Genomic DNA, 13,818 nt, shown 5'->3' with positions numbered 1-13,818 from the left:
GATCATAGGATTCATGTATAATTTCTTCAGTGCGCCTTGTGCTGAAATGCTTTTAACTGCAGTGTTGCCCAAATAGTCAAGCGATCTTTGTAAAGCTGTTTGGATTCTATCTGAAATGTTTGTGATTAGTCTGCGAATTCCCTTCAATTATTATCTTGAGACGTATTAATTGATCATCAGTTGAATTTTGAGTCTTATCTTTTTGAAAACTATTTTGATATTGCAGCAAGTCATATATTTGAGTAATGGCTTTTGTGATCTTAAGATGTGCCAGAGTATTTTCCTGATTTGTCAACACTGTTGTAATGGAGGAAGCTTAGTAGTCAAATTGTGCTCTTCAAATTTACAGATGGCAATAAAAAAAATGTTTTAGATGTGTTTTCAAAAAAAAAATGGTTGTCCAAGACTCTGTGAGGACTGTATTGCTCTTTTGAAATTAATGCCATAGGATTTTATTGATTTTCATCGGAGAGAAACATAGGAATTTTGTCATCCAAAAAATGGCATCTTTGACAATATGGGTTTCAGTTGCATATTCAGCTTAGGAGCCCATAGCCTTCCAGGTCAGGAAAGGGAATTGCTGTTCCATGAATCTTATATATGATGAAAGCTAATTTGGAGGAATTTATTACAAAATGTGAGCCCTATTGAGGTCGAAGGAAAAGAAAATCTCTATTGTCCTTTATTACATGGCTTCATTTGTATCTTATACCATCCATCGTTATTTTCATGTTCTGTGATGCATTGCTCTAACAGGAATAGAACGTGATGCAAATGTAATTTGAAACATTTCTGAAAAACATCAGGGTACAGTTTAGAGATGGGTATGAATTTATTGGCTGAGATGATTGCATTTTATAGCCTGTCTCTTTGAAGCGCTAAAATATGATTTCCGGCACTTTAGAAGCATTAGTGGTCAGGCCTGAGGCTTTTAGCAAGCTATTTTTTTCCAGTGCTACTGGGAAATGGCTACCTCAGACCTTTACATGGTCTGCATGCATATTGTTATATTGTACACTGAATATGCAAGTATTGAAATATTAAATTGGTCTTGAAAGATACTATTAAGCTAATTCTAGAACTATTAAAACTCACTTAAGATTTAATTCAGCTGAGGTTTATTTGGAGAGTGTACCTTGGTAATTGTGTATGAAGAAGATAATTCCAAACTATATAATGATAAATATGTTTTTCTGCTCTGGCATTTTCTATTTTTATTAATTACAAAGTAAAAATTCATAGTGAGTGTCAGTCAATTGACAGCAATGATATGAAGATTGTGCACTTGATTTATCTTATGTGTTTCACTTGAAACTCAATTATCTTTTTAAATTTTATTACAGGAATGGCAAAACTCAATTCAGAAAAATGCTGGTCTGGCATTTATCGAACTTGTTAACGAAGGAAGGTAATGTTTCGTATTTTTGCTTATGTGTGGATCTTCATGAGGAGAATCTCATGAAAAAGAATTTGCAATTTATTCAAATATCTCCCTTCATTTATTTTGAGGACTCTACTTGTAAATGATAGATTGATGGTTAATAAAAGCATGACGAAAGTAACTGTTTCATCGTAGCAGTGGAATGCAGATTTTACTTGACAAATTTGCAAAGAAAGACTGCACATAAAAAGAATTATATGCTGAGTTTATTGAAAGTTTTTTTTTTACTCAGGCCACTTACGATTGCAAGTTTTATAATTTTATATCAGTTTATAATAAGCAAAATCGCTTTTTGGGCTTTATTTTTAATTGTGCACCAAGAATGTGTGATTACAAATAACTGATGTATTAGCCATCTACGATATTCAATACCTAAAGCTCTGAAGTAAACTTTGATCTTCTTAGACTGAAAGTAAAATATACAAATGGTAAATGTTTCTAAATGGTATCATTTTGTGATTTGCACTGACCCCAAGGAAGGATCATTTAAAAAAAAATACCTGCTCACTGTGTTTAAGTAAGGTTTTACATTTCCTTTCACAGAATCAGTTTTGGTAAATTTATTACTGATTGAAGTTGAAATTACTTCTGAATGAGGTTTAAATGTATGAAATGGAAGAATTATGCTGTTCCATTGTACGTTTGGGGGGCGAAGGGGAAGTTGGAGGGCCTGGAGATGGGGTAGGAGGGAAGCTATGGAATTTTGCTTTTAAATTTGTTCCTGGTGGCTAGTGTAAAGCAACATGGGTGTTGGATTACATTGTAAAAACCGGCCTGTTATTGTTTCTCATTACATGGTCCTGACCTGTTTTGACCTTTTACTATGGAATGGTTACTCTGAATTTGGCCCTTGATTAATGTTTTATGAGCACTGATAACACCAGGATTCTGAGCTCATAAGTGAGTTGGTAAGGTCCATCTGGATTAGATGTTAATCATTAACAAATCAATTAGTGATGTAGAAGTGTAAGCAATTACCAACCATGTTTTTTTTGATGATCTGTGCTGAGGGAGTACAGGAAGGTCTTCCACAAAGTTCATGTGGTTAAATAATCTATCCTGGATTTTTTTTTAACGGGACTAATGGAGTGGTATCGGAATCCTTCTTAATTCCACATATTGATGGAGCAAAGCCATTCTTAAATGAAGGGAAATGATATGGTGAACATGCATTTGCTTATGTCCCATACAATTCAAAACTCAGCCAAGTACCCCCAGAGCTGAGTTTTCATAATTATTCAAGTATATCACAGTGGTTCATTTATATTGTAATAAACCACTTATTAAATTCAACAATCCACAATTGTTCATTAAGCTTGCGGTTTCATGCAGCTTCCAGCTCTATTAAGAAAATATCAGGATTGACAATGAAATTTTTTTTAAATTTGAAGTGGACTATACTTGATCTTTTGAGTTAAGACAATAGTTTCCTTTATTGTGAGATGAATATATTTTGTGAAAAAAAATCACTGGTTTAAAAGGATGTTGTTTTTGAATATATATTTGACAGTCACAAAGCAACCACTGATCGAATTCAATGTCAAGACCAAAAAAAAAATCGAAATTGATAATGCAGGTAAATTGGTAATCTGGGATCATCAGGACTGGGCACCAGCCGTTGTTTGGAATCTTCCAGATTTCGGAATCATTTTGATTTTGGTCCATTTAAGCCCGCCTGCTGGAGTCACATTGCCATCTCTTCCCCCCCACCCTCGCCCACCCAAGTCATACTATTGTCTCTCCCTTGCCCGCCTGCCCGAGTCGCGCTGCCGTCTTTCCTCCCATCTCGCCCACCTGATGCGCTGCCGTCTCTCCCCCCACCTCACCTGCCTATCATGCTGCTGTTTCTTCCCACCCGCTTGCTCACCCACCCGCCCAAGTCGTGCTGTTATATCTCTCTTCCTCCTTCACCCCCTACTACCCACCGCCCACTGCTGTGCCCGCATCAGGGGAATGGCCCCATTCTTGCTTCCCTTTCTCTGGCACTGGTACAGCATTTTCAACTGCGTGGGGGATTATGGGTAGCGACAATGGCCATTGAGCCATTGCTGGGCTGACTGAAAGCACCGCGACGCTGGCTGGATGTCAGTATAAAGTAGTGGAACGACACAGGATATTCCTTTTTCTTTGACAAAATTTTACTTTGAAGTTTTTCAAAATTCATTGTCAATATAATCATATAAATTATAGATTTCAAATGATGCTCATATTCAAAATTCATTGTACAATATAGTTATTCCCTTAAAAAAGGTGGATGAGCTGAAGGTGTGGATTGATACTTGGAAGTATGATGTGGTAGCGATTAGTGAGACATGGTTGCAGGAGGGATGTGATTGGCAGCTGAATATCCCTGGGTTTCGTTGTTTTAGGTGTGATAGAGTCGGAGGGGCAAGAGGAGGTGGGGTTGCATTGCTTGTCAGGGAAAATATTACAGCGGTGCCTAGGAAGGATAGATTAGAGGGCACATCCACGGAGGCTATTTGGGTGGAACTGAGGAGTACGAAAGGAGAGGTTACACTTGTAGGGGTGTATTATAGACCACCCGGAGAGGACCGAGACCTAGAGGAGCAAATCTGTAGGGAGATAGTAGATATTTGTGATAAGCACAGGGTTGTAATTATGGGAGATTTTAATTTTCCACATATAGATTGGGAAACACATTCTGTGAAAGGACTGGATGGGTTAGAGTTTGTGAAATGTGTGCAAGATAGTTTTTTACAACAATATGTAGAGGTGCCAACTAGAGAAGGAGCAGTGTTAGATCTACTGTTGGCAAATGGGATGGGTCAAGTGACGGAGGTTAGTGTTGGCGAGCACTTCGGGTCCAGTGATCATAATGCCATCAGCTTCAATGTCATTATGGAAAGAGAGAAATCAGGGCCAAGGGTTGAGGTTTTTGCTTGGGGAAAAGCTATATTTGAGGAGATGCGAAAGGATTTGCAGGGTGTGGATTGGGACAATTTGTTTTATGGGCAGGATGTAGTAGAGAGATGGAAGTCTTTTAAAGATCAGATTTTGAGAGTGCAAAAGCTTTATGTTCCTGTTAGGTTAAAAGGAGGGGCAAAAGGTTTGAGAGAGCCGTGGTTTTCAAGGAATATTGGAAACTTGGTTCGAAGAAAAAGGGAGGCGTACATTAGATATAAGAAGCATGGAGTTAAGGGGATGTTTGAAAGATACATTGAATGTAAGAGGAATCTTAAGAGAGGAATTAGGAAAGCTAAAAGAAGGTACGAGGAAACTATGGCAAGCAGGGTGAAAACTAATCCAAAAGAGTTCTACGAATATGTTAATGGTAAAAGGAAAGCTAGAGACAAAATTGGTACCTTAGAGAATCAGAGCGGAAAACTGTGTGTGGAGCCTAGAGAAATGGGGGGGATATCGAACAGTTTCTTTTCTTTGGTATTCACTAAGGAGAAGGATATTGGGAGATGTGAGATAAAAAAAAAGCAAATTGGGTAAATATGGGGAATATAGAGATTACAAAAGATGTAGTTTTAGGGCTTTTGAAGAATATAAAGGTGGATAAGTCTCCGGGACCAGACGAGATCTTCCCCAGGACATTGAGAGAAGTGAAGGAGGAAATAGCAGAGGCTCTGGCGGTAATTTTCCAAATGTCATTAGATATGGGGATAGTGCCCGAGGATTGGCGCATTGCGCATGTGGTTCCGTTATTTAAAAAGGGTTCAAGGAGGAAGCCTGGCAACTATCGGCCTGTAAGTTTGACGTCTGTGGTAGGTAAATTAATGGAGAAAATTCTTAGAGATAGCACTTATAAACATCTGGATAGACAGGGTCTGATCAGGAGCACTCAACATGGATTTGTGGGAGGAAGGTCATGTTTGACTAATCTGATTGAATTTTTTGAAGAGGTGACTAGGAATGTGGATGAGGGTAGTGCAGTGGATGTTGTCTATATGGACTTCAGTAAGGCCTTTGATAAGGTACCACATGGAAGGTTAGTTAAGAAGGTGCAGTCTTTAGGTATAAATTTTGAGATAGTCAAATGGATTGAACATTGGCTGAAAGGGAGAGGCCAGAGAGTGATAGTGGATAATTGTCTGTCAGGTTGGAGGCCGATGACCAGTGGTGTGCCTCAAGGATCTGTATTGAGCCCATTGTTGTTCGTTATATACATTAATGATCTAGATGATGGGGTGGTAAATTGGATTAGTAAATATGCAGACGTTATTAAGATAGGTGGAATAGTGGATAATGAAGAAGGTTTTCAAGGATTGCAGAGGGATTTGGGCTGCTTAGAAAAGTGGGCTGAAAAATGACAGATGGAATTTAATGCTGATAAGTGTGAGGTGCTTCATTTTGGTAAGAAGAATCAGAACAGGACATACGTGGTAAATGGGAGAGCATTGATGAATACAGAAGAGCAGAAAGATTTAGGAGTAACGGTACATCGTTCCCTGAAGGTAGAAACTCACGTGAATAGGGTGGTGAAGAAGGCTTTTAGTATGCTGGCCTTTATCAATCATTGCATGGAATATAGGAGTTGGGAGGTGATGTTGAGACTGTATAAGACGTTGGTGCGGCCTAATTTGGAGTTCTTTGTGCAGTTCTGGTCGCCTAATTATAGGAAGGATATAAACAGAGTGGAGAGAGTGCAGAGAAGGTTTACCAGAATGTTACCTGGGTTTAAGCATCTAGAGTATAGGGAGAGATTGGACAGATTAGGTCTTTATTTTTTGGAGTGTAGAAGGTTGAGAGGGGATTTGATAGAAGTTTTTAAGATTATGAAAAGGATAGACAGAGTGGATGTGGATAGACTATTTCCGTTAAGAGGAGGAAAGATTAAAACAAGAGGACATGAGTTAAGAATTAAGGGGCAGAGGTTTAGAGGTAACATGAGGGGGAACTTCTTTACTCAGAGAGTGGTAGACGTGTGGAATGAGCTTCCGGGAGAAATAGTGGCGGCGGAGTCAATTGTATTATTTAAGAAAAGGTTGGACAGGTATATGGATGAGAAGAAGATGGAGGGTTATGGGCATTGTGCAGGGAGGTGGGACTAGAGAGGGGTGTTTGGTTCGGTGCGGACTAGAAGGGCCTAATGGCCTTTTTCCGTGCTGTAAATTGTTATGTTATGTTATATAATCATAAATTTCAAATCATATTCATCTATATTCATAATTCATTGTACAGTATCATCATATAAACCATATTACATGTTGACTTTAAAACCCAAATCTATTCTACCCACCCACCTTCCCCCCTATCCCCATCCCCCTCCCACCTAACCCCCAATCCTCACTCCTTTGAAAAGTCATTCTCCTCCTCCCAAAATAGGGCCCACTACTAACAACACTTCACCAAAAAAATCTTAGGATTAGTATCAAAACAAAAGGGATCTTGTTCCCTCTACCGGATCTAAAGAAATCTGTGAATTTCAAAAATATTTAAAAAAACACAAAATTGTAACATAAAATCTTTAGTTGTGATATTCCACACACCAAAAAAACCATTATTGTTATGATATTTGTTTCACCCCATTCCTTCTATCCCTGACATATTCCTTCTTTCACTTCTTTCATAGGACCCAATATCAACAATTCCCCCAAAAAATTATATGAAATCTGAAGAAAAAAATTATAAAGAAAAAAAGTGAGAAACTCTCCCTTTAGTATAAATACAAAAATTACACCACCCCTTTCAATTTTATGGGTAGTGGGAAATACCCACTAACAAACACGTATGCATGGAATCTGGAGGCTAGCCTCACAAACTCCCAGGAAAAACAATAAAAAAAAATGAAACACTTTTTTCAAAAGGATTAATACTAAACAAATACAAGTATACAGGAAGAAATATCATAATTCAGATTTAAAGAATCAGGTTTAAAGAAGTTCTTGTAGCAGCTACTACGGTAGAGTTACTGAAGTAATACAAAAACACACGCTAGATTAGTCAACTCAATACTGATTTGTTTAAAGTTTACTAGCTTCTTTTATATACTGCATGTCCCGGGCTCCATGGGACAAGGTGGGACGTCACTACAAAATTGCTTCCAATCCACGGGATCGGCAAGTTTAAATTTAGCCTTGCGAGTGTCCCGTGCCTTCCGGCAGGAGACTCAACAGCTCAACATGCCGTTCCTCGGCACTCAGTATCTCACACGTGCGGTCCATTAGGTGAGTATGCAGACGTCCATATTGTGGTTCCACACGCCCGCAGGACAGTCCTGGCGACAGTTTGCGATACCTCGCAGTGCGCCTGCTCCGCCTGCTACAATTTACTTCAAAGTTGATAATTTGTTCACAAAATTCTTTGCTGTTTCAATATCATTAAATTTCATACATCTAATTAATATTGGAGCATGATTTTGAATTAATTCCTGAACATGAATAAGGAGATCTATATACTTTCTCAATTTCTATTTTTACTCCAACATTTTGTACTTCCAGGATATTTAGTAGCCATTCTTGAAAGAAGCGGATAGGATATACCAACTCCCTTTTTGAATCCCACTATTTTAACATTATTACGTCTAGTAACATTTTCTAAAACATCCATCTTTTCAATTACTTTTGCTTTTTCTAATTCTTTTTCCAACTTAATCACTCTTTCCATAGTCTTATTCATTTTTTTCTTCCACTTCTGTTACTCTTTCATTTAAAATCCCAGTTTCTGTTTTTAGTCTGGTCACTATTTTTAAAATATGATTCAGTTTCTTATTAATATTTGGATTTTTTGATAAAAGTACTTTAATTATATCTTCATTAGTATATTTCCCTTTAGTTTGTACTTTAACTTTTTAAACTTTACTCACTGGTTTAACATTTGCCATTTCATCCTCTTCTTCTGTACTTTGATTGGTCTCCGAATTGCGATTTTGAGAGAGAGCTTCTTCTTGCTTCTTCCAGTTCTCCTTCGCTATGTGCATGCCCAGTCCCTTCTTTTCTCCTTCTATAATGTCTCTTGATTCCAATCCATCATTTCTCCTAGGCGTTGAGTTATCTGCACAGGAGGTAGAACAAACCATAAGCCCCTGCTTCTTCCTGCAAATAAGCCCCTTTTCATTGAAAAGCTACGCTTCTCATTGGGAGCTCAAAGTTGCTGACAAATGTTGATTCTTTTTCGGCATCTTTACGATAAAGATATATTCTTCCTTTTCAAATTACTGCAAATTATTTTATTTTCCTTTTTTTATAATTATCCGGGAGCTTTGGGAGGGCACTTCCTGCCTCCACTACATCACGTGACGTTCCCCAACACAGGATCTTCCAACATGAGTTGAGCGAGAGTCATGCTTGATGAGTAGGGTACATAAATTAATGATACCACTAATTTGGAACGCGGAATGCGGCAGGGTAAACATGGGAGTTGAGTGAGAGTCACTTGGGGTCATGTTGGGTGCTAAACTCCATATTTGATGAACAGATGTAATCTACTGAAAAAAGTGCCGGGTTTTGGACGTTGCTGGTTTTCGGAATTCTGGATAAAAGGATAGGCACCTGTATTCATACAAATTAGCGTGAACTTTAGTGAAGTCTACATTCAATGAACTTATAATAAAATGTAATTTTCATCTGATGATTTGTGCTTTTTAATTTGAAGTTCATAAATGAATAATGGGGCAGAGAGTGCCAATTTTTTGCTAGATACTTTCATAATTGTTGAGTGAACATTTAATCTAAACGTAGGTGATAACCTCCATATACATTATTGTGTTGAAATAAAAACACCTATTGTTCAAGTTGTAATTGCCAATTTGAAAAAACCCCATTTCCTATCGTTATATGAAGGTAGCAAAATCGTCTGCTAAAATTAACATTGAGATACATTATCAGATTGAATAGAGGCCATATGTGTTTTTGATCAGAAGTGACTTGACCACATGCTCCTGCTGCTGCTTTTCAGCATTATCAATTGCTTTGCGACCATGTGGTACAGGTTATAGTATTGTGTAACTACAAAGCAAACACATGATGTTTCTAAATCTTAATCTGGTGTTGCAGAATGCTTTGTGGTTGAATAATGATGAAGTAATTTGAACTTCAAACATCATTTGCATTGATGGAGACATTAAATTTGACACAGAAATCGAAAACATAATAAAATGTGTAGTTGCTTTGGTGATGCTAATGTTGCCCATGAATGACCCCCCCCCACCCACCCACGACGCCGACCCCGTGGGGCCTTACAAAAGCTCAGATTTGGGCCTGGATGGTAGTTCATCCACCACTGTCTTGTAGTTAGGGGTCTTCTTGGAAAGAGTGCTCTCAGTATCAATTGAGTTTCTCATATAAATGGAGGGAACAATCATTCAGTCTAAAACCAGTGGATTATGCCTACTAGGGGATGAGGGAAGAGCTAGCCAGGGTAGACTGGGAATGTAGGCTATATGAAGGGACCGTCGAAGAATAGTGGAGGACTTCCAAAGAGATTTTTCGCAGTGTTCAAGAAAAGTATATTCCAGTTAAAAGCAAGGACAGTAAGGGTGGGGACAGCCAGCCTTGGATAACAAAGGAAATAAAAGAGGGCATCAAAATAAAAGCTCATGTGTACGAAGATGCCAAGAGTAGAAGAAAGCTAGAAGATGGGAAAAGCTTTAAGGAGCAAAACAAAGAACCACAAAGCGAGCAACAAAGAGTGAGAAAGTAGACGAGGAAAAGAGATTAGCACAAAATAAAAAAAGACAGTAAAAGTTTTTAGATAAAGTGGAAAAAGGTGTCTAAAGTGAAAGTTAATCCCTTGGGGGATGGGAAGGGGGAATTGATATCAGGTAATGAGGAAATAGCTGAGGTTTTGAATGACTATTTTATGTCAGTCTTCATGGTGGAGGACACATCTACCATGACAAATACAGATGTATGGATGTGATAGGAGGTGAGAACCTGAATGTAATAGGTATCACTAAGGAGGTAGCACTCAGAAATTTGAGAGTCTAAAGCTAGATAAATCCCCTGATCCTGATTCAGTACATCCCATGGTACTGAAAGAAATGGCAGAAGTTATAGTAGGTGCTTTAGTGATAATTTATGAAAATTCTCTGGAGTCTGGGCAGATGGTGAAAGTTACACCACTATCCAAAAAAGGACATAGGCAAAAGGCAAGGAACTATAGGCCAATTAGTTTAACACCTATGGTTGGGAAAATGCTTGAAGAGGAAAATTAAAGAGGAAATAGTGAGGCATCTGGACCATCAGGCAGACGCAGCATGGATACAGTAAAGGCAGGTCCTGTTTGACTACAATTCTTTGAGGGTATAAATGAGCGTGGTAGATAGGGGGGAGCAGATTGATCTTGTTTACCTGGATTTCTAGAAGGTGTTTGATAAGGTATCACATAAAAGACTTATACAGAAGATAAGGATGCCTAGTTGTGGGTGATGTATTAGCATGGGATCGAGGATTAGTTAATTAATAGGAAGCAGAGAGATGGGCGAAAGGTGTTTTTTTTTCCAGTTGGCAATTAGTGGTGAGCGGGGTACCACAGGGGTCAATGCTGGGCCCTCAACTGTTAATGATATACATTAATAATCTGGAAGAGGGGACAGAATGTAGTGTATCAGGATTGCTGATGACACTAAATTGAGTGGAAAAGCAAATTGTGCAGAGGATACAGAGAGTCTGCAGAGAGATATAGATAGGTTAAGTGAGTGGGCAAGGATCTGGCAGATGGAGTACAATGTTGGTAAATGCTAGGTTATCCACTTTGGAAGGAAAATTGGAAGATCTGATTATTGTTTAAATGGCAAGTGATTGCAGTATGCTGATGTGCAGAAGGATTTGGGAGTGCTTGAGCATGAATTACAAAATGTTAGTTTACAGGTGCAGCAGGCTATGAAGAAGGTACGATGGAACCCCATTTATAATGCAATGGTTTGGGTCCAAAAAATCAGATTGTGAAGAAAGGGGGTTATAAAAAAGTGTTTTCAAAAAAATAAAGAACACATGTACAATACCTGTATTTGCAATCATCTTTTTTTATTTTTTACAATCATCATTTTATTTCTTTAAAAAAATCAATCGAGTGTTTGTTGCCCGAACGCAGCATGTCGCTGGTGGTGAGTGAAATCAGAAATGATTCTGAGCTGGAGGATCTTTATAGGGTCCACATACTGGGTTTCCAGCCAGTGCAGGCTCACCTCGATGGCTTCAGACTCTTTCGGGGGTGGGGGTGGAGGCTCCTCATTGTCATCCTCCTGTGGTTCGGGAACCAATGCTATAGTAACCGTTACAGACAATCTTGGAGACCATCAGGTGCTCATATGTTGGGCATTCGTCACCGGCAGATAACCACTGGTGAAAATCCTCTTTGCCTATTTGAAACAGCCTCTGTGCCTCACACATCTCTTCATCTGTGAAGCCGTAGAATTCTTGCTTGCTCATCATCATCAACTTCATCTTCCTTGGTGGATTTTTGTGATGAAAAGGCTGGACCCAGACCCTTCTCCCAGCATTTTTCCCACACATGATGAGCTGACTCCTGCCCAGCCCTTCCCACCTAAGTGGAAAACTTCTTTAACGTTCATGCTTTTCAGATAGTCTTCCAGCTTTGATGATTTGTCTACAATTTTACGAATTAATTCACGCCTGGAATTCTGCTTGAAGGTGGAGATGATCCCCCGATCTCAGGGCTGGATCTTTGACGTAGTGTTCTTTGGGAGGTAAGAAATTCTGATCTTTCTGTCACAGCTTAATAGGTTGGCATCTGGCAGGAGGGCGGGACAGTGGCCAAGCAAAAGAAGAACTTTGGGTTCTAGCTTTTGCTTACGCAAATGAGCGTGGACAGCAGGGACAAAAGTTATGCAAATCCAATCTTCAAAGATGACACTGGTCATGTAAGCATTGCTGCTATGCGTGTACTCGAACGGTTACGACTTCATGTTGACAAGGTGGACCCAGCGGGGCGAGTGAGATTTGCCAGTCATGAGCGGTTTTAACTTGTGTTCCAGTCTTGATAACAGAAAACAACAATGTCACACGATCTTTACGTTATTTAAACCCTCACGTCGATGGGCGTTATCTCTGCTAGACAGTGTGCAGTCTGGGATCATCTTGTAGCAGAGGCCTGTTTCATCACAGTTGTGATGTTCGACGGAGCCACTTCTATTATTTCTGCTGGGTATTCGCTGGCAGTGACACTGTTAGCTGAGCGAATTTCTCCAGACTCTTAACATTTTAGGAATCCCATGACAGCCTTTAAACTGGTCTAGCCATCCATTGCTAGCTTTGAACTGTGAGGTTTCTCAGTTAATCAGCTGGTCAAACTTCTTGGCTTGAGCTTTGAGAATAGGCCCGGAAATTGGAAGGCCTTCTGATCATGCTTGAATGAACCACTCATACATGGAGTCATCAAGGCTGACATCTTCAGCTGTCTTCATGCGTTTGGCGTTTAGTCCTGCCTCTTCCTCAACTTTCCAAAGTGATCCGCGTAACTTATCTTCCTGAGATTTCCAGCCACAAAATGTTGATTTAGGTATGCTGAGGTCACGTGCAACTTGGGTTTGACTTTTATTCTTGATCACATCAATTGCGTGAAGCTTATCTTTCACTGAAAAAGATTTTTTGACTTCTAATGAAAATAATTTCAATTCTAGAAAGAGGAAAAAAAAGGGGTCCACTGGCTGATCACATTATATCCGTGTTCATGTAAAATCGGGGTTCCACTGTAAATGGAATGTTAGCCTTCATTGCTAAAGTATTGAATTAAGGAGAAAGAAGGTTTTGCTGAACTGCTTAGACTGCATCTGGAGTACTGTGTATAGTTTTAGTCTACTTACTGGAGGAAGGATGTACTGGGTTTGGAGGTGGTGTAGAGGAGGTTCATCAGGTTGATTCCAGACAGAGTTGGCGCCAGAACGCATGTTATAGGGGGACATTAGTGAGTTTGAGGGGGGCAGGGACTGACCTGTCGACATGGGTTGGTGCTGGAGGGTGCAGCAAGATCCAAACTGTCGGGGGGGGGGTTTGCTGGCAGGGTCCTACCTGTCATTGAGGCCATCCGCCTCTCTGACGTGGGACAGGATGGCACTCTTTTTATTGCGTCAAGCGTCACCTGATGCTATTGACGCTTGATGCACACTAGTTTCATGGCTGGGGGGGGGAAAGAGTCGCTAACGTGTGTCAACCTAGACGTTAGTGACGCGGGAGGGGGGTATGACAGAAAGGATGGCGGTGACCGCATGGGGATGGAGCATAGCACCTCGAATGGGGAGGCCAATGCCCGCGGATGCCTCCCATTGGCACCGACTGTGATTCCAGAGATGAGGGGATTAGCCTATGAGGGTAGATTGAGACATCTGTACTCACTGGAATTTAGAAGAATGAGAGGGGATCTTATAGAAACAAAATTATGAAAGGCACAGACAAGATTGAGGTAGGTAAGTTGTTCCCATTGGTGGGCGAGACTATAACTAGGGGACATAG

The 13,818-nt window shown here is 39.7% G+C and overlaps 1 protein-coding gene across 3 annotated transcripts in view; it reads left to right on the top strand.

Annotated features, from left to right (window-relative positions):
* The window catches only part of lrba (LPS-responsive vesicle trafficking, beach and anchor containing), an 871,588-nt gene that overhangs the window by 319,234 nt on the left and 538,536 nt on the right, over positions 1-13,818 (top strand). For all 3 annotated transcript variants that reach the window (XM_069926437.1, XM_069926436.1, XM_069926438.1), the window contains one exon: positions 1,344-1,408. In XM_069926437.1, coding sequence (XP_069782538.1) covers positions 1,344-1,408 — 65 coding nt within the window. The remainder of the gene's footprint in view (positions 1-1,343; positions 1,409-13,818) is intronic.

This window comes from Narcine bancroftii, chromosome 3, assembly GCF_036971445.1.
Source record: "Narcine bancroftii isolate sNarBan1 chromosome 3, sNarBan1.hap1, whole genome shotgun sequence".
In the NCBI taxonomy this organism is placed as follows: Eukaryota; Metazoa; Chordata; class Chondrichthyes; order Torpediniformes; family Narcinidae; genus Narcine; species Narcine bancroftii.
The sequence above is the reverse complement of the archived record's forward strand: the minus strand, read 5'-3'. Positions and strand labels throughout refer to the sequence as shown.